This window comes from Lithobates pipiens, unplaced genomic scaffold (genome assembly GCF_037356315.1).
Source record: "Lithobates pipiens isolate NorthernLeopardFrog02 unplaced genomic scaffold, aLitPip1_a1.2 Scaffold_23, whole genome shotgun sequence".
NCBI lineage: Eukaryota > Metazoa > Chordata > Amphibia > Anura > Ranidae > Lithobates > Lithobates pipiens.
In genome coordinates this window covers 304,353,721-304,375,466 of record NW_027507785.1, presented here as the reverse complement: position 1 = coordinate 304,375,466, position 21,746 = coordinate 304,353,721, and the positions used below count along the sequence as shown (strand labels likewise).

General features: G+C 43.4%; 1 protein-coding gene across 6 annotated transcripts in view; it reads left to right on the top strand.

Moving 5' to 3' along the window:
- Positions 1–21,746, top strand: part of LOC143926583 (uncharacterized) — a 203,830-nt gene that overhangs the window by 81,143 nt on the left and 100,941 nt on the right. For all 6 annotated transcript variants that reach the window (XM_077450456.1, XM_077450455.1, XM_077450457.1 and 3 more), the window contains exons 5-7: positions 450–575; positions 15,639–15,800; positions 18,529–18,732. In XM_077450456.1, coding sequence (XP_077306582.1) covers positions 450–575; positions 15,639–15,800; positions 18,529–18,732 — 492 coding nt within the window. The remainder of the gene's footprint in view (positions 1–449; positions 576–15,638; positions 15,801–18,528; positions 18,733–21,746) is intronic.

The window sequence follows — 21,746 nt, the reverse complement described above, 5'->3', positions numbered from 1 at the left end:
CACCTGTGCATTTTCCGTGCTTTTTGCATTTTGCAGATTTGCACTACAGAACGCGTTCCATAGAAACCATGGTAAATGGACTGTAGTTCAAATCTGCAAAATGCAAAAAGCATGAAAAATGCTTAGGTGTAAATAAGGCCTTAATCCCTGTGCTAAAAAAAAAAAAAATCCAGATACATGTGAGCATTTCTTTTTTTGGACTAATTTATTGCAGCAAAGTGTGTGTGCCTTACCTGGATTTTTTTTTTTACAGGTTTCTGGATGGTACATGAGCAGAAAACATCCATTAGGGGGCAGTGTTTACTCACATATATCATTCTCTACAATTTCTAGCTGTGTTTCTTCCTATTTGCTGTAATTGTTGTATTACTCTCTTCCGATAAGCATGCACTTTATATTGTTTCAAAGGAAAAATTATTCCTTGTTCCTCTTGTGTGATGTATTTTTAGGTGGATCATTCCAGCAGAGGCAGAGAAGAAACACTTCCAGCTTTTTCTCCTCGTCCCCCTACGGGACCTAAAAGTGGGGTGAACCCGCGTAGGCGAAACTACGAACATTCAGACTCATCTGAATCAGTGAGTGATCAAACAGTGCGAATTACGTGGGCTTATTCAAAGTGTGCATCTGACTCTCACTGATCTGACCCTATAATTTACCATCTACAGCCCTGAAACCTGATTGGCTCTGTCCTGCATAGCATGCTCTATCATCAGATGTACTAACATTATAACACAGTGTCACCGTAAGCTGAGCATCCCACCATGGGGAGTATGGGTACAGCGCTGGTTAGAATGGAGGATTTTTATTTTATTCCTCTCTGTGGCTCTCATAGGGGGATTTTTCCTCCCTTCCTGTCTGTGCAATCCATACAAAAATTATGGGAAGCATCATCACAGGGACAGAGAGGTCCTAAAAACATTGTCACAAGTCCTGATCTATGCCCACTCTATTTAACCACTTCAATACCGGGCACTCCCCCCCCCCCCCTTCCTGCCCAGGACATTTTTTAGCTTTCAGAGCTGACGCATTTCGAATGACAGTTGCGCGGTCATGCAACACTGTACCCAAACTAAATGTGGCTTTACGGACAAATTACTGAAGTTTGAAGTTATAACTTCAAACCAGTAATTTCACAGTAAATAGATAAATAATAAATTAATATGATATAGCATAATATATGATTTAGCTTGATTATAATAGTACCTTTTCAACAGCAGCAGATTCTCATTCTCCCTCTTAATTGTGTGAGGAAAAACATGTGTGAGGAAAAACATGGGATTATGGGTAAATCTTATACCCAAAAACCTGTGTTTTTTCCTTGTAATTAAGAGGGCTGGGCTGGAAAGGAGTATTTGTTTTTTTAGACACAAGTCCCCTTTCATGACACTGCAGGGAGAGGCGTGCCTCCACTGCAGCATTTTTATTGGACAGCTTGGGCCAATGGTACTTTACCATTGGTCCAAGGCTCCAAGCTGTCCATTGAGCTCAGTACCTCTGACAAGAAGTGAGGAGAAGCACTGTGAGCTCATCCTCTCAGTCTGCTGCAGAGTGTGCCAGCTTGTATTTAAACTGGCCACTCTGCATGTAGCTTCTGACAGGCTGCTCAAGGAGCCCCCGTATATCTGAAACTATAGATGATAGGAGCCCTGTATCTCCGGAACCATAGGTTGGGGTCTTTGTGACCTCTGATGGAGTCTCTTTACCACGTGATCAGCCGTGTCCAATCACGGCTGATCACCATTTAAACAGGAAGAGCCGTTGATCGGCTTTTCCTCACTCGCTTCTGATAGACACGAGTAGAGGAGAGCCAATCGGTCAGGTCTGTGCTGATTGTTTATAAGCGCAGCCCCCTCTCGGATGCCCACCCAGGACCACCAGGATGCCACCAGGACCACCAGGGATGCCACCACCATACCTTCCAACTTTTTGAGATGTGAATGAGGGACACCTATAAACAAAAGTATGCAGGCATAGGACACACCCCTTGCCATGCCCCCTTAAAGGAGAATTGTACAAAAAACAAGATTGGTTAAACCCACAAGTGCTTTTTTTTACCCCTACTATTCCTTTATATTGGCTTTTGGAATTTACAAATGCAGCAATTTAGAAATCGGATGAAAGGTTTAGCACTGGGAAACACTTTTTGATGGATAAAAAGTGCATTTTATATACAATTATATAGAGCAGACCAAAATGAGGGACACATGAGGAGGAATGAGGGACAGGGGGACATTTTTCCCAATCAGGGACAGTCCCTCAAAATCAGGGACAGCTGGGAGCTATGGCCACCACACTGAACCACAAGGCATGCCACCCTAGACCACCAGGGGAATGCCAATCAGTGCCCAGGCAACTGCCAATCAGTGCACAGGCAGCTGCCAATCAGTGCCCATCCCCAATGCTTGCCAGTGCCATCAGTGATGCCTATCAATGCCATCTATCAGTGCCCAATATCAGTACCCATCAGTGCCACGTATCAGTGCCCAGCAGTGCTGCCTATCAGTGACCAGCAGTGCCCAGTAGTGCAGCCTATCAGTACCACCCATGAGTGCCCATCAGTGCAGCCTTTCAGTGCCCATCAGTGTCGCTTATCAGTGCCACCCATGAGTGCCCATCAGGGCTGCCTATCAATGCCCATCAGTGCCACCATCCATCACTGCCGCCTACCAGTGCCCATCGTCAGTGCCACCTCATCAGTGCCACCTTATCAGTGCCCATCAGTAAAGGAGAAAACATACTTATTTACAAAATTTTATAACAGAAACAAAAGAAAAACTTTTTTTTTTCAAAATTTGTTTAGCAAAAAATAAACAACACAGAGTTGATCAAATACCACCAAAAGAAAGCTCTATTTGTGGGAACAAAGTGATAAAAATTCAGTTTGGGTACAGGGTAGCATGACCGCACAATTGTCATTTAGACAGCGCTGAAAGCTGAAAATTGGCTTGGGCAGGAAGGGGGTGTAAGTGCCCTGTATTGAAGTAGTTAAAAATTTCCATAGAAGAAGCTTTACATTTTTTACACATTTACAGTTGCAGAGGCGGTCTAGTGCTAGAATTATCGCTCTCGCTCTAACGATGGCTCTGACGCTAGCCAGTGCCTCACCAGCCACTCACCCCACCGCACGTCCCTGAATTTAAGAGATGGAAAACTCCAATAATATAAAACCCTAAAGCCAACCCCGGAGGGCATTTGTACATAAATAATTTCTGAAGTCAGAATTTACCAGTTTTTTATTTCTATTTGACAAATACCGAGCTCAGATTAACATTCCTACAAACACGAAACAAAAAAGTTTGTGTACCAAGTGACAACTCCTTGACAACTTGTCATTGATGTATTTCACTTTCCTGGACCCACAACACACATACCACAAATACGACATCGCTTGATTAAATATTTAACCTTCATCCGCTCACAATACATGGAACGTAATGCTTCAACAACATCTAGGCAGGGAAATCACCCGCGCTCCTGACTTCCTTGTCCGTGTGCGGTGAACCGCGCTTAATGCACGTCTACTATATAATGTTTAATGAAACGCTATTATGATAATTTTCTCTGGATGGCACACAATAGAGGATCTGTGCCATGAATGAATTCAAGCCGGGTTTCACAAGGTACAAGTTGAGGTTCTTGGGATCAGCGTGGAATTGGTTCTATAATATTGTGACGGCTGCAGCCAAGCCATTCTCCTAATTCTCGGACAAGCCGGATGACATTTTACTGTAATAAACGTCTACCGGAGCCACTTGTGTAGTGAGTGGTTTCCCGTCACTGGCCGTGGAATCAGATTTGTCACGGAGGACGTCAAGTGGCCATTGACACGAGATGGTGACTCAAAGGTCAGACCGATCAGACCATTAAAAGATTTGGCTTTTCAAAGATGAGTTCGCATAAAGAGACTGATGAGTGCGATTTTTTTTTAAGGTGCCAATCACCTAGAAAACCGTGATATATAAAAGGAATTATTTTATTTCGTGTGAATATTAAAATCATATATAAAAGGGTTCAAATCCGACCTTCAGATGGGGATCATTAGTCCCCCCCATATAAACTGGATATTGCCTGTTGATCAGCTACTTTTGTATACCTTCAAACTTATATTTCCAAAAAAAAATATATATATATACGGGGTGTGACAATTTAATTACCAGAATGGACTGTGAAAAAAGTGTTTGCTTACTTATACACTAGCAGCTGTTGTCTCCTTCATAACAGTCCCCTTGTGAAGCGAACTACTTTTCTAGATGACTCCACTTCTGGAAATATTTGTGGAATTCATTCTGCAGAATGCTACACAGTATCTTTAAGGCGGTACGCTGGATGTCATTAAATCTGTACTCTTTTAAGGCAAATTTTAATTTTGGATACAGCCAAAAATATGTGGGGTGCTAAGTCTAGGGAATAAGCAGGGGCATACATACAGGGGATGTAGGGGTCACCATTGCAACCCGCCCCCTTTACACCTGGATAGGAGGGTGGCGGGGGCGGTGGTATGTAGAGGAACCGATCTCTCCATGCGGCAGCTGAATGCTCACTTCTCCTCCTCTCCCTTCCACAGACATTCAGTGGCTGCAGGAGGGAAATGGAGGGCACTGGTTCATCCATATGCCGCACTCGCCACCTCCCTATCCCTGTCCTGCTGCCCCGGGCCCTTGTGTCCTTTCCTGGCACCCCCCGTAGCACTCCTGGGTTTCCCCCTCCCACCTCCCGCTGGCTGCTGCGGAGGATCTATCAGGATGAAGAGCGGGGAAGAAGCCAGTAAATGTGTCATTTACTGGCCCCCTCCTTGTTTTAATGGTACCGATTACTGACTGTTTTTTTTATTTATTTATTCATCCATAGCTGAGGCATAGGATATGGAAATGGTTTAACCGCTTCAGCCCACGGAAGATTTTACCCCCTTCCTGACCAGAGCGCTTTTTGCAATTCGACACTGCGTTGTTTTAACTGATAATTGCGCGGTCGTGCAAGGCTGTACCCAAACAAAATTGACGCCCTTTTTTTCCCCCACAATAGAGCTTTCTTTTGGTTGTATTTGATCACCTCTGTGTTTTTTTATTTTTTGCGCTATAAACAAAAAAAGAGCGTCAATTTTGAAAAAAAAAGCGCAATATTTTTTACTTTTTGCTATAATAAATATCCCCCAAAAATGTATAAAAAAAAAATTCAGTTTAGGCCGATATGTATTCTTCTCCATATTTTTGGTAAATAAAATCACAATAAGCGTATATCGATTGGTTTGCACAAAAGTTATAAGGTCTACAAAATAGAGGATAGTTTTATGGAATTTTTATTTTTAATTTTATTTTTACAAGTAATGGCGGCGAGCTGCGATTTTTATGGGGACTGCGACATTATGGCGGACACATCGGACAATTTTGACACATTTTTGGGACCATTAGCATTTATACAGTGATCAGTGCTATAAAAATGTGTTGATTACTGTAAAAATGTCACTGGCAGTGAAGGGGTTAACACTAAGGGGTGATAAAGGGACTAATTGTGTTCCCTAGTGTGTGTTCTAACTGAAGGGGGGAGGGGACTGTATAGGGGAGATGACAGATCACTGTTCATAATCTGTATGAACAGACGATCTGTCTCTTCTCCCCTCAGAGAAACAGAAACTGGATCCCGGTTCTCCGTGTGTCAGCAGCGATCGCGGGAGCCCGGCGGTGATAGTGCCTGCTGGGCACTCGTATCGGCTCCACAGGGCGAAGCGACGTCACATAACGTTGTTTCGCCCAGCCGTTCCCATTCTGCGGCAGTACAACTGTGGCGGTTGGTCAGCAAGTGGTTAAGGGTTGATTCACACTAGAACATGGTGCAGGAAAGGTACGTTCCTTGCAGGTTTCCCACGCCTCATGTAAACTTCTCCTGTGAGACGCACACAGGAGCTAATATTATAAATGGTACTCCAAACGCATCTCACAAACATGGCGTCTTTGGGGCCACCAAACCGCATGGCACTGTACGATGCCGTTTGGTGTAGTCCAATTTGCAGAAGCAGTGCATGCACTACTTTTTGCATGTTCTTGCGTGTTTGCCCATTCAAATGAACGAGCTGTCAAAACCAGAATCCGAGGGACCGCACGGGAATGTTCCACTGTGAACCAGCCCTAAGACAACAGAGGAAAAACTTCAGTTGATAAATGAATTCCACATAATCTTAAGCTCATCAGAGTCCCTACTTACATAAGAGTCCTTATCAGAGCCTCCTTATAGCAGCGTCTCCAATGGAGTTCCCCATACATCAGAGCCCCTTGTTACATCAGAAGGGCAGGGCAGGACTTACCATTGGGCTTGACTGGGCTCAAGCCCATGGGCCCCGCCAAATAGAGGGCCCCGCTAAGATACATAGCCGAGTGTACTCGGCTCGGCTCCACTCACAGTCACGCCCAGTCCCGCCCTATGATGGACATAACACCGGGACTGGGCGCGAACGTGAGCCAAGCCAAGTACACTCGGATACTCTCTGCTCCACTCGGGACTGCGACAGGACCCGAGAGCCGCCAAGAGGACCCGAAAGCCGCTGAGATGTATCTCAGCTGCGTCATTTTTAAACTTCAAGACTGCAATGACAAGGCTGCAAATGACACTGGGGCAAGGCTGAAAATGACAAGGGTACACTGACAAGGCTGCAATGACACTGGACAAGGCTGCAGATGGATGGGCAAGGCTGCAGATGGACACTGATAAGGGTGCATTGATGGGCATTTAAATGTAATAATTTTTCCTTAAACTTCCCTCCTAAAAGCCTTTTTCCTTAAAATACCCTCCTAAACTTTGGGTGCATGTTATACGCTGATAAATCTGATAATGTATAGAAGGTAGGGCCCGAAAGTGACTCAAGCCCAGGGGCCCCCACCACCCTAAGTCCTGCCCTGCAGAAGGGCACATAAAATCTCACAGAAGACCAGATTTGGCCCACTGGTCATAGTTTGGAGACCCCTGTCCTAAACCACAGGCGCAAACTAAAAGTTATATACAGTATCTCACCAAAGTGAGTACACCCCTCACATTTTTGTAAATATTTTATTATATCTTTTCATGTGACAACACTGAAGAAATTACACTTTACTACAATGTAAAGTAGTGAGTGTACAGCTTGTATAACAATGTAAATTTACTGTCCCCTCAAAATAACTCAACACACGGCCATTAATGTCTGAACCACTGGCAGCAAAAGTGAGTACACCCCTAAGTGGTAATGTCCAAATTGAGCTCAAAGTGTCAATATTTTGTGTGGCCCCCATTATTTTCCAGCACTGCCTGAACTCTCTTGGGCATGGAGTTCACCAGAGCTTCACAGGTTGCCACTGGAGTCCTCTTCCCCTCCTCCATGATGACATCACGGAGCTGGTGGATGTTAGAGATCTTGCGCTCCTCCACCTTCCATTTGAGGATGCCCCACAGATGCTCAATTTGGTTTAGGTCTGGAGACATGCTTGGCCAGTCCATCACCTTTACCCTCAGCTTCTTTAGCAAGGCCGTGCTTGTCTTGAAGTTGTGTTTGAGGTCGTTATCATGTTGGAATACTGCCCTGCGGCCCAGTCTCTGAAGGGAGGGGATCATGATCTGCTTCAGTATGTCACAGTACATGTTGGCATTCATGGTTCCCTCAATGATCTGTAGCTCCCCAGTGCCGGCAGCACTCATGCAGCCCCAGACCATGACACTCCCACCACCATGCTTGACTGTAGGTAAGACACACTTGTCTTTGTACTCCTCACCTGGTTCCCGCCACACACACTTTACACCATCTGAATCAAATAAATTTATCTTGATCTGATAGGACCACAGGCCATGGTTCCAGTAATCCATGTCCTTAGTCTGCTTGTCTTCAGCAAACCGTTTGCAGGCTTTCTTGTGCATCACCTTTAGAAGAGGCTTCCTTCTGGGATGACAGCCATGAAGACCAATTTGATGCAGTGTGTGGTGTATGGTCTGAGAACTGACAGGCTGATCCCCCCACCCCATCAACCTCTGCAGCAATGCTGGCAGCACTCATACTTTTATTTCTCAAAGACAACCTCTGGATATGACGCTGAGCACGTGCACTTAACTTCTTTGGTCGACCATGGCGAGGCCTGTTCTGAGTGGAACCTGTCCTGTAAACCACTGAATGGTCTTGTGCTGCAGGTCAGTTTCAGGGTCTTGACAATCGTCTTATAGCCTAGGCCATCTTTATGTAGAACAACAATTCTTTTTTTCAGATCCTCAGAGAGTTCTTTGCCATGAGGTGCCATGTTGAACTTCCAGTGACCAGTATGAGAGAGTGAGAGTGATAACACCACATTTAACACACCTGCTCCCCATTCACACCTGAGACCTTGTGACACTAACGAGTCACATGACACCGGGGAGGGAAAATGGCTAATTGGGGCCATCTTGGACATTTTCACTTAGGGTTTACTTACTTTTGTTGCCAGTGGTTTAGACATTAATGGCTGTGTGTTGAGTTATTTTGAGGGGACAGCAAATTTACACTGTTATACAAGCTGTACACTCACTACTTTACATTGTAGTAAAGTGTCATTTGTTTAGTGTTGTCACAAAAGATATAATAAAATATTTACAAAAATATGAGGGGTGTACTTCCTTTTGTGAGATACTGTATGGAGTCCTGGAGCTTCAACAACCCGATGGAATTCCAGTAAACCTAATCTGACCTTATCATACTCATTCATTCAAAGCAATATGAAGAACTATTATTACCTAGAAGCCTGTATGATAAAGTATGCAAGAAATAACTCTAGTTTTTAATGTAATGTTCTAACAAAGGGAGAATATACGGGATTTGCTGGACTCCCAAGCAAAAAGCTATAGATACACTATATTGTCAAATGTATTGGGACGCCTGCCTTTACACACACATGAACTTTAATGGCATCCCAATCTTAGTCTGTAGGATTCGATATTCAGATGGCCCACCGTTTGCAACTATAACGATTCCAACTCTTCTGGGAAGGCTGTCCACAAGGTTTAGGAGTGTGTCTATGGGGATGTTTGACAATTCTTCCAAAAGCACATTTGTGGGGTCAGGCACTGATGTTGCAAGAAAAGGCCTGGCTTGCAGTCTCCCCTCTAATTCATCCCAAAGGTGTTCTATCTGGTTGAGGTCAGGACTCTGTGCAGGCCAGTCAAGTTCCTCCACCCCAAACTCACTCATCCATGTCTTTATGAGCCTTGCTTTGTGCACTGGTGCACAGTCATGTTGGAACAGGAAGGGGCCATCTCCAAACTGTTCCCACAAAGTTGGGAGCTTGAAATTGTCCAAAATGTCTTGGTATACTGACACCTTAAGAGTTCCCTTTCATTGGAACTAAGGGGCCAAGCCCAATCCCTGTAAAAAAATTGACCCTACATCCCCCTCCACCAAATGAATTGAATCACTAAACAAAGCAAGGTCCATAAAGACATGGAAGAACGAGTTTGCAGTGGAGGAACTTGACTGACCTGACCTCAACCTGATAGAACACCTTCGGGGTGATTTAGAGCGGAGACTGAGAGCCAGGCCTTCTCATCCATCATCAGTGCCTGACCCCACAAAGGCTCTTCTGGAAGAATGCTCAAACATTCCCATAGACACACTCCTAAACCTTGTGGACAGCCTTCCCAGAAGAGTTGAAGCGGTTATAGCCATGGGATGCCATTAAAGATTATGTACGTGTAAAGGCAGGTGTCCCAATACTTTTGACAATATAGTGTATCTCTAGTGCTTTCAACGCCCCCTAGTGCTACAATGTAACACTTCAGCACATAATATTCTCACCTGGGAAAAGTTATGCTTGCATTAACCTAAAATGTTTAAATGACACTCGGATAAGGTTCAGGAATGTATTTAATAATGGGAAAAAATAAATTTTACAATTTTTCTCATCAAATTTTCTTCCATTTAATTTCCCCACAATTTATCAAGGTGTAAAAAGTTACTTGGATATTCATAGAAACAGAGAGGAGTAAAACACAAAGTGGTCCATCGAGTCTGAGCTAAGAGGGTGAAGGAGTCTTTTGGACCTCTTACTAGTATAATGTTAGTACAGAAACTGCCTTAAAACCTGTAAGAATATCTACCGGCACAGTTTTCATTGAAGAAGATTCATCATTTTTAAAGTCTAATTCCAGGAAATTAGACACTTTGTAAAAAGTAAAAGGAGCAATATGAGTTAAGTCCAATGAGCTGCATTTTTACAAAGTAGCTGAAGGTATAATTTCTAAATAAGACCCCATCCTCACCCAGGGTCGTCTTTAATACTGATTGGACCCTGGGCAAAACTTTTCTTGGGGTCCCCCCCACCATGCAGTTTTGCTCTCCACCTGCTCTGAGACATACAATAAATAGCAGCTAGACTCAAAATCAGTTTACTGAATCAGATCAGGACCTATTTCCATGGGTTGCCAGAGGTTACAGTGTATCATTACCGCTCACTGACTGGTTGCTAGAGGTTACAGCACACATTACGTCTCACTGATTAGTTGCTAGAGGTTACAGTACATGATTTCTGCTTGTTGATTGGTTGCTAGAGATTACGGTGGATATGACCTGATGGGGGCATGATATACATATCAATGCCACTGGTCACGCTATTTACATATGAATGCCGGTAATTTACATGTAAATACAATGTCTGCAGGTGAGTCATCTGTACACAACAATAGGGCAGAGCTGGGCAGCATTAGCAGCAGCACTTCACAATGAGATATCTGGACACAGCACAGGACTAAAACCTCAAGAGATGAGGGAATTTAAACCAGGATAGTTAGCAAGTATGAGGCAGATGCTTTGGGCCCCACAACAATGACAGGGCCCAGGGCAGCTGCCCCTTTTGCCCTGCCTTAAAAACGGCCCTGTCCTCACCTATCCTATAATACTAGTAAGAAAAGTTGTACAGCGAGTGCTGCAATGATGAATGGAGGAGGGAGAACTCAAGGCTCCATTCATAAAACAGAAACCTAATTTTCTTCTTTGCGACACTGGACTTTGCTAAAAATGCACTTTGCTGGCTTAGAGGAAACCTGTACCAAGAGAAAGACAATGTCTGCAGCTGCTGACCTCCTTTTACAAAATACTACTTGCCTGGTCTTTTTTTTTTTTTCCAATAAATTCTTTATTTAACGTTATTAGCAGAATGCAATGGTATAAGAATACAAAACAGCAAATCAGCAGGGGGAAACCCACGTTCCAAAATGGAACAAAAAAAAAAAAGACATAATAAAAACGATGTTACTCCGAAACAAGACTGTAGAGCTCCTGAAAATGAACCAGAGCATATCAACCTACTACAAGAGGGTTTCCAACCACAAAGAAAGCAGGGTCCCCTCCACCACCATCAGGGTTTGCCTCCCACTTACATATTGAGCTATAAATCTGGGTCACCAGAGTGCGGGAAAAAAAAGAGAAAAGGAGTGGGGACTGTATTGTGCAACCAGAGGACCAACCTCTGGTCTGGCAATACAAAATCGCCCTTGAGGGCAGAAACCGCCAAGGGGCATGGAAGATGACTTCTCCAATGTACACTTCAAGGCTTCCAAGACTGGGGGACAGAGACTGACCAGTTTCAGGTGGCAAGGTCTGCGATATAGCTGGAGGAAAAGGTATAGCCTGTCCAGTAGAACCATGTTTTGTGAAACTTCTCCTCTCTGTGATCTGCAGAGGCAAGGCTATGTTCCATTCTGTAAATTTCCTAAATTTGGTGTAACCAAACACTGAGTGGAGGAGCAATAGGTTGCTTCCAGAAAAGCGGGATGCAGGTTTTGGCAGCTTTAAGTAACTGAATTGTAAGGGACCTTCTGTAACGCTTGGATGACATGGAGTCATCAATTAAGCACATAGGCTGCCGGATCATCTCCCAATTAGACTTCAGTGAGTTTGAATATGAGGTCACAAACCCTTTCCCAAAAGGGTTTCAAAACCGGACAACTCCAGAACATATAGAGAGCTTGGCTCAATACTTTCTGAGCCACTAACCTGGAACAAATAGGCTGATCAGAAGGTCAGAGCACAGGCAGAACTGTTATCATGATAGCCAAGCAACTACCATTTTAAGAAGGAAAATTCGGCAATGGCCATCTCCATAGTCAGCATTCGTTTCCTGCAGCCTCCCTGGCGGTATGATTATGTCCGATTTTTGCGTCTCAAAGCGGTACATTGTTTTACATAGAAATTTGGTGTTTTATATTCTAGGCCTGTAATTCTTAAGGCCCATACACACGATCGGACTTTTTGACAACAAACATGCAAATTAGCTGTTTTGGAGCAACATCCGACCGTGAGTACGATACATCGGACAAACTTTTTCGTTTTCCATCGAACTTTTGTTGGCTGTGCGAACGGACAAACTTTCTGGCAACAAAAGTCCGATGGAGCAAAGTCTGATCGTGTGTACAGAAAACCTTTGGACTTTTGTACAAAGTACAAACAGGCATGCTCAGAACCAATGCAAAAGATCGGACAACAATACAGAAGTTGACCAAAGGTGGCGGTAAAGAGCAGAAAAACCACATTATTTGGTGAAAGTTGGCTGAAAAAGTCCTGCCGTGTGTATGCAATACAAGTTCTCGGCCGACGTCCTTTGTACAAAAATCCACAGGAAAGTTTGTACAAAGTCCGATCGTGTGTATGAGGCTTTAGTAATAAATCAGTCCAAACCAGATTCTAGGAGACATCCCGGGTATGATATAGTTTGAAACACAAAATCATAAATTATAATATAATGAATAACTATAAATAATTATAAAAAAATGATAATATAATAATGATAAAATTAATTTCCCCACTATTCACTATCGTTCAATTCTGCAAGTATTATCATTTACTATCGCTGTTTTCTAGCTCGTCTAAAACCAATTATAAAAGGGACACTTTTTGGTTGCTATGGACAATCTCAAGTTTCCAGGCAGAAAGAACAAAATATACCGTATATACTCGAGTATAGGCCGACCCGAATATAAGCCGAGGCCCCCAATTTACCCCCAAAAAAACTGGCAAACTTATTGACTCGTGTATAAGCCGAGGGTGAGACATGCCTGTCCATCCCTGTGTGTGTGTCCGTCCATCCCTGTGTGTCCGTCCATCCCTGTGTGTCCGTCCATCCCTGTGTGTCCGTCCATCCATCCCTGTGTGTGTGTGTGTCCATCCATCCATCCATCCCTGTGTGTGTGTGTCTCCATCCATCCATCCATCCATCCCTGTGTGTGTGTGTCTCCATCCATCCATCCATCCATCCCTGTGTGTGTGTGTCTCCATCCATCCATCCATCCATCCATCCATCCCTGTGTGTGTGTGTATCCATCCATCCCTGTGTGTGTGTGTGTCTCCATCCATCCATCCATCCGTGTGTGTGTGTCTCCATCCGTGTGTGTGTGTGTGTGTGTGTGTGTGTGTGTGTGTGTGTGTGTGTGTGTGTGTGTGTGTGTGTGTGTCCAGCCTACCTGTGTCCCGAGCCTTTGTCCCGAGCCTCCGTCCCGTGTCGTGCCTTGCCTTGCCTTCGTCCCGTCCTGTCCCGTGCCGTGCCTTGCCTTGCCTCCGTCCCGTGCCCTCTTCGTCGGCGGCCATTGTAAAATTCAAAAGCCGCGCCTCCTCCTTCGCCTGTGATAGGCGGAACACTGAATTTCCCAGCAGCCTGTGTTCCGCCTATCACGGACGTCGTATCATCCTCGTCCGTAGTACGAGGATGAGACGACGCCCGTGATAGGCGGAACACAGGCTGCTGGGAAATTCAGTGTTCCGCCTATCACAGGCGAAGGCGGAGCCGGAGGCGCGGCTTTTGAATCATAGAATGGCCGCTGTCTGTCTGCTCGACACGCTGATCGAGCGGGCAGACAGCGATGACTCGAGTATAAGCCGAGGGGGGCACTTTCAGCCTCAAAAAAGAGGCTGAAAATCTCGGCTTATACTCGAGTATATACGGTAATATAAAACAGCATGCAGGGCATTAGAGAAAGCATTAGGGACAAAAGGGATGTGAAATGATTTCATACAATAATGAAATCGTACAGATTACAGTGTACTGTATGTATTATGAATTTTGTAGTTTTTGAATTTGCCACCAGGCTCCGCCCCCCACGCGTCACGACGCTCACAGGGAACGGAGTCCGGCACACAGAGGCATCGGGCGGAGGTCACAGCCCACACACACAGCGGGGGACATCGCAGGATCCTGGTCCAGGTAAGAAACCTGGACCAGGATCCTGAGATGCAATCCCAAGTGTGGCTCGGGGTTACCGCTAATGGTACTGAAATTTAACCCCTGAGCCACACTCGGGATTGCCGCCAGAGAGGTTAAACATCATTGTGCGATAAATTATTTCCAAAACAAAGATTGGTGTAATGCCTCGTACACACCGTCAGATTTTCTGACGGAAAATGTTCGATGGGAGCTTTTTGTTGGACCGTGTGTAGGCTCCATCGGACATTTTCCATCGGAATTTCCATCACACAAAATTTGAGATCTGATTCTCAAATTTTCCGACAACAAAATCCATTGTCAGAAATTCCAATCGTGTGTACACAATTCCGACACACAAAGTTCCACGCATGCTCGGAATCAAGCAGAAGAGCCACACTGGCTATTGAAATTTATTTTTCTCGGCTCGTCGTACATGTTGTACGTCACCGTGTTCTTGATGTTCGCAATTTCCGACCAACTTTGTGTGACCGTGTGTGTGCAAGACAAGTTTGAGCCAAAATGCGTCTGAAAAAATCCATGGATTTTGTTGTTTGAATGTCCGATCAATGTCCTATCTTGTGTACGCGGCATAAGTCTCTGGAAAAGCAAAATGTATTAGCAGAGACATGGACTCCAGAGAGAGATATACTTTTGCCTCTGTACAAATCATTATTAAGACCTCATCTGGAATATGCAGTTCAGTTTTAGGCACCAGTTCTCAAAAAGGATATCAGGGAACTGGAGAAAGTGCAGAGAAGGGCAACCAAACTGATAAGAGGCATGGAGGAGCTCAGCTATGAGGAAAGATTAGAGGAACTGAATTTATTCCCTCTAGAGAAGAGGAGAATAAGGGGGCTATGATCAACATGTATAAATACATAAGTGGTCCACATAGTGAACTTGGTGTTTAGTTATTCACTTTAAAGTCATCACAGAGGACAAGGGGACACTCTTTATGTCTAGAGGAAAAGAGATTTCATCTCCAAATACGGAAAGGTTTCTTCACAGTAAGAGCTGTGAAAATGTGGAATAGACTCCCTCCAGAGGTGGCTCTGTCCAGCTCAGTAGATTGCTCTAAAAAAGGGACTCAATTCCTTCCTAAATGTACATAATATAACGGGATACTAACATTTATTGGTAAAGTTGATCCAGGGAATATGCGATTTCCACTTGGGGGGATCAGGAAGGAATTTTTTCCAATGCTGGATCATGCTTTACTGTTTTTTTTTTGCCTTCCTCTGGATCAACTGTGGGTATAGGATTTTAATTTTCTTCCCCTTTTATTGGTTGAACTAGATGGATTTGTATCTTTTTTCAACCAAACTAACAATGTAACTATGCATTTTTTACCAGACTTTATTAAACACGTTGCATGGTAAAATGCCTATATTTTGCATGTAATGTATACATCTGTATTGTCAGCTACAGGGTAAAGTTACTTTTTCTTTCATTTAACTCCTAAAGGTCTCATCGCCGCGACCAAACACTGCACCCGGTCAGATGCAGCGACCAGCCCGGCTGCAGCCACTACCAGCACACACCTCATTTGGAAACGGAACAAAGATGTCTGCGGGGTCCCACCACAAGTATGTTTCTGAAGACGACAATCATCGATATCACAGCGGGGTAAGACACTGATATAATATATATATATATATATATATATATATATATATATATATATATATAATAAATCTTTATTCCAAAAGAGTTGTTGAGTAACAATTTCTTCTTCATTAGTTGAATTTATTTAAAGTATATGTAAAGCCAATAACTAAAACCTCTTATATGCTTTAGCTTCTCGTAGCTGCTTTAAAAGTTATTTTCGATATTTTTAAAGCTGAATTCCAGGTACTTTTTTGCATAGTTACATTGGTCTAGCTTGGAACATTGTAACTATGCATGTACCATAACTAGCCAATACCTGTGGAAGCTAGAAATCAGTGTAGTAGGCACCACTACTTCAGTGAAGCTTGCTGTCTTCAACATCCTGTGCTGAGTGACTTTCCAGGTGAATAGAGAACACAGAGGGGTTGACCACTCAGCTTGGGCACCATTCACAGAACCCCTTGTATTTTTCACAGTGAATGCAAAGTGTTCACTGATTGGATGAGGTAGAGATTTTGATTTTATCATCCCAGCCTCCCTCATAGAGCCATAAAACATGCCACTCTAGTGCCTCACACCAGGTCCCGTGCACCATCTTCTATATCAGGAGTCTCCAAACTTTCTAAACAAAGGGCCAGTTTACTGTCCTTTAGATCTTAGGAGGGCTGGACTGTGGCCAGTGGGAGTAAATAATGCCACATCTTTGGTATTAGGGGAAGAAATAGTGCCCGATCATTGGGTTCATGGGAATAAATTACAGTATGCCCCATTGTTGGTGTCATTGGGTAGAAAAGTGTCCCATCATTGGTGTCAGTGTGAGGAATAGTGTTCCACTGTAGGTTGAAAAACATCCGATTGGTTGTTTTGGACAATGCCTCCAAATTTTTATATATCTGTATAATCTACAAAACTATGCACTATAAGGACAAACCTGCACAATCCATTTTAATTGTATCCAATAAGGCAGGCCAGGCCTTCATAGGGTTTAACAAAAATGTAAATGTATTTTGGTGGCATTTTATGTGATAGACAAACACAAAGTGGCACATAAATGTGAAGTGGAAGGAAAATTATAAATGGTATTCAAATTTGTTTTACAAATAAATATATGAAAAGTTTGGCAGCATTTGTATTCAGCCCCCCTGAGTCAATACTTTGTAGAACCACCTATCGCTGCAATCACAGCTGCAAGTCTTTTTGGGGATGTCTCTACCAGCTTTGCACATCTAGAGTGACATTTTTGCCCATTCTTTTTTGCAAAATAGCTCAAGCTCTGTCAGATTGGATGAAGAGCATCTGTGAACAACAAATTTTCAAGTCTTGTCACAGATTCTCAATTGGATTTAGGTCTGGACTTTGACTGGGCCATTCTAACACATGAATATGCTTTAAACTAAACCATTCCATTGTAGCTCTGGCTGTATGTTTAGGGTCGTTGTCCTGCTGGAAGGTGAATCTCCGCCCCAATCTCAAGTCTTTTGCAGACTCTAGCAGGTTTTCTTCTAAGATTGCCCTGTATTTGGCTCCATCCATCTTCTCATCAACTCTGATCAGCTTCCCTGTCCCTGCTGAAGAAAACCATCCCCACAACATGATGCTGCCACCACCATGTTTCACAGTGGGGATGGTGCGTTCAGGGTGATGTGCAGTGTTAATTTCCGCCACACACAGTGTTTTGCTTTGAGGCCATAAAAGTTCAATTTTGGTCTCATCTGACCAGAGCACCTTCTTCCACATGTTTGCTGTGTCCCCCACATGGCTTCTCCCAAACTGCAAACAGGACCTCTCATGGCTTTCTTTCAACAATGACTTTCTTCTTGCCACTCTTCCATAAAGGCCAGATTTGTGGAGAGCACGAATAATAGTTGTCCTGTGGACAGATTCTCCACCTGAGCTGTGGATTATTGCAGCTCCCCCAGAGTTACCATGGGCCTCTTCTCTGATGAATGCTCTCCTTGCCCGGCCTGTCAGTTTAGATGGACGGCCATGTCTTGGTAGGTTAGCGGTTGTGCCATAGGCTTTCCATTTTTCGAAAGTTGGATTGAACAGTGCTCTGTGAGATGTCCAAAGCTTGGGATATTTTGTTATAGCCCAACCCTGCTTTAAAACTTCTCCACAACTTTATCCCTGAACTGTCTGGTGTGCTCCTGGGCCTTCAAAATGCTGTTTGTTCACTAAGGTTCTCTAACAAACCTTTGAGGAAATTACAGAACAGCTGTATTTATACTGAGATTAAATTACACACAGCTGGACTCTATTTACTAATTAGGTGACTTCTGAAGACTAATTGGTTCCACTAGATTTTAGTTAGGGTTATCAGAGTAAAGGGGGCTGAATACAAATCCACACCACACATTTTAGTTATTTATTTGTAAACAAAAATGAAAACCATTTATCATTTTCCTTCCACTTCGTGTTGGTCTATCACATGGGTCTTCAAACTATGGCCCTCCAGTTGTTCAGGAACTACAATTCCCATCATGCCTAGTCATGTCTGTGAATGTCAGAGTTTTACAATGCCTCATGGGATGTGTAGTTTCACAACAGCTGGAGGGCCGTAGTTTGAGGATCCCTGGTCTATCACATAAAATCCCAATAAAATACATTTACATTTTTGGCTGTAACATGACAAAATATGGAAAATACTTTTTCAAGGCACTGTAGTTGCCGTTAGATCTGATGGTCAGCTTCAGAGTAGTAATCGCTGAGAAACATCTAACCAGCCAGCTGTTCTTCTGTCTTTCAGACTGAAAAGGATATTTTCAAGACAATGAATTCCACAGATCATTCAGTAGGCATCTCACCTTATCGCCTTCCTATCATTAACAACTTTGTGATGCCCGTGCCACCGCCACCCCAGAAACAACCAAAGAAGTCAGTGAGCACCATGTCAAGAGGGAGACGGTATCGACCCACCACTGTGCCAAATGAACTTGATGTTACCGCTAAGGTAGATATTGCCACTGTGTGCAAATTGTCACTTGGTATCTGTAGCATTTCTGTCAATGGGAATACCAATACAATTATCAGGGATAAGATAATGCATGCTATTCATTAGGGACATTCCTCACCTTGCAGTTCCCTTTACAGAAAGGGGTTGGGGGGTGCTCATGACATCAGTGGTCAATGTCATTGTGACCATGTTGGATTAATAATGTCATGAGCATACTCTCCCAAGTTCAGACCAAACTCAAGGTCATCACTAGTAGAGAAGAAGTAATCTACTGTTAGCCCTTGTACACACGGTCGGACATTCCAACAACAAAATCCATCGGATTTTGTCCGATACTTGTATTGCATACACACGGTCGGACAAAGTTGTCGGAAAATCCGATCGTACGTAACGTGATGACGTCATTTCTTTAGGACGGGACTACGTTCAGGCTAGTAGCCAATAGCTTTGGTCTAGAAATTTGATCTGAGCATGCGTGGCACTTTGTCCGATCGGAATTCTCTACACACAATCGGACAAAGTCCAATCAGATCATGTTGTCGGAAAGTTTTATAGCCTAGCGCTAAAACTTTGTCCTTCGGATATTCCGACAGAAACAGTCCGATGGAGCCCGTGTGTACAAGGGCTTAGACTTTTTTTGCAGTCTACAATAACCCCCCCCCCCCCCCCAAATATGAAAGATTGCCCTTCACCCTCAGTCCTGAAGACACAACAGGAAGTGACAAGGAATCTCTTTAAAAAAACAGGGAAATTCCCTTTTAGATAGTTGTCACCAGGACAATTGGAAGTTTTACTCTCCTCTCCTGTTCCAGTGACAATTTCCATCACTTGCTATGTCAATGACAGTGGTCACCAGGTCTAATAGATTGGGTGAATCTCCCCACTGGGGTCACAGACAGAAATATAAGGACACTGAAAAGGATGACTGCTAAATTTGCTTGGCATAATAAAACAGTGATTTCAGTGATTAGGGCCATAGCAAAAGTGTAGAGCTGGGTATACTCCAGTAGAATTTATTACGAACATTTGTACAAAAATTCTCATTCGAATGGCACCTAAAAGCAGTTCAAGACTTTCTTTGCTTTTAACATTCAATTTTGGATTGTAAAGACTTTACCAAACAAAAACCACAAACAGTGTTAGAAATGGATTTGTTTGAGAAAATTTTTCCATCCTGCTCCTTCTCGGTGCTGCAGTTGAAAACAAACGTCAATTTGACCCCCAATAATGATTAGAAAAACAAACAAACATTCTTACAACATTCTTATAGTGAGTGAAATTCTACTAGCGTATACCCAGTTTAACACACACATTTGATTTATTTTTTTTTTGGGTAGAAAGAGCAAACAAAATTTATTAAAAGATATCACTTTTTATACCTATGTACAGTATATATTCTTCAACCAATGGTCTACTTCCCCCGGAAGAGTGAAGAAGTTGAGTATTAGAATAGCATAATGTCATAAAAGTATTATAAAATCATTGATAGGGTTTGTGGATGTGGCCATGAATATCATCTAAATCCTAACAGGGCCTTCCTCATACCAATTGTACAATAACAATCTACAGCCACATGTACCTCTGTCCTGTCTCAAAGGACAAGGAAAACACCCTAATTGCCGACATGTTGAATTGCACAGCTTTTCCACCACCAGGTGGGCATGCCCTACCCAACCAAAGACATTCAGTTGGTGGGGCATACCCACCTGATGGTGAAAAATTGTGCAATTTCACACAACGGACATTGGGGATTTTCCTTTTTCTTTTGAGATAGGATAAAAGTATGTGTGACTGACTATAGATTGAGACTGTGCAGTTGGTTTTAGAAGGGCCCTGTTAGGATCCAGGTGAACAGTATATTCACTGCAAGTTTTTCTTTATTATGATATTTCAAAATAAGCAATGCATTCATTTGAAGTATCGTTGAAATAATACATCCCAAAAAATCAGCAAGGGAGATCTGCAGAGGCAGCCCTGAAAAAAGAAGATGAGACTTGTGTATGAAGGAACATACATTAAACATCATCAACGCATTTCATAGTGGTACACTGGGACACTTTTTAAGCTGCAGAGTTATTTACTCTGATGTTCTTCATAAATCAAAAACTCGGCAGCTTCAAAAGTGTGAGGAAGTGGCCAGTGTAGTGCTACAAAATTAATTTATGGTGTTTTATATATGTTACTTGACTTTCCTTGATGTACAAGTTTCCTCTTTCATCACGCCTCTGTAGAGCTCCTTTTCTTATTATCTATTGCATTGGAATCCAACTGCTCTTTAGCACAGGATCATCCAGAAATACCATGCAGACCACCTCTGCATGGAGACAGATATATTCTCTGCATGCTCCTCCTTTTGGTTGTGTGAGGCCTTAGGCCAGTCATACACAGTGCAAATTTCTTTCCTGCAACCATGGGCTGCTAGAAAGAAAATTGCATGATTCCCTCATCAACACAGACAGTGCTGACAGGGGAATCAGCAATTGTCTTCTCCCAGTAGGAAGGTGGGGGCAGGCGGGGAAAGCTTTCCCCACTGGGAGAAGGAAGTTGATTATTGCTAGCAATTAATTGGATAATCGTAAGTGAATCCAGCAGGCTGGTTGTACCCAAGTTGATCGATCGATCAACTAGGTACATTCAGCCTGCCCATTAACAGTACAAATCTCCGGCTGTTCTTGCTGAACCGGCCAAGATTCCAACTGTGTATGGCCCTAGGGGTATCCAGCAAACCCAGGACTGTATAAGCTTTCCAATCATCAGTTTTTTTTAACCATATTGCCTCCAGATACTACAAGAGTATTACATTTACACGGTTCTCTCAAATGGCTTTTTGTTGAGTCGCGCCTGGTGTTCAATATTCTGGGGGGGGGGGCGACAAACAAACCTGGCCCCCTCCTTACCTTAGCAGGACGATAACAAGGTGGCTGTGTCGGTGCTGGATCCAGGGTAGGGCTCCTGGAAGCTGGAAGAGGCTGTTGCTGCCCCTCTGTCCCTCCAACTGCTGCTCCTCACTG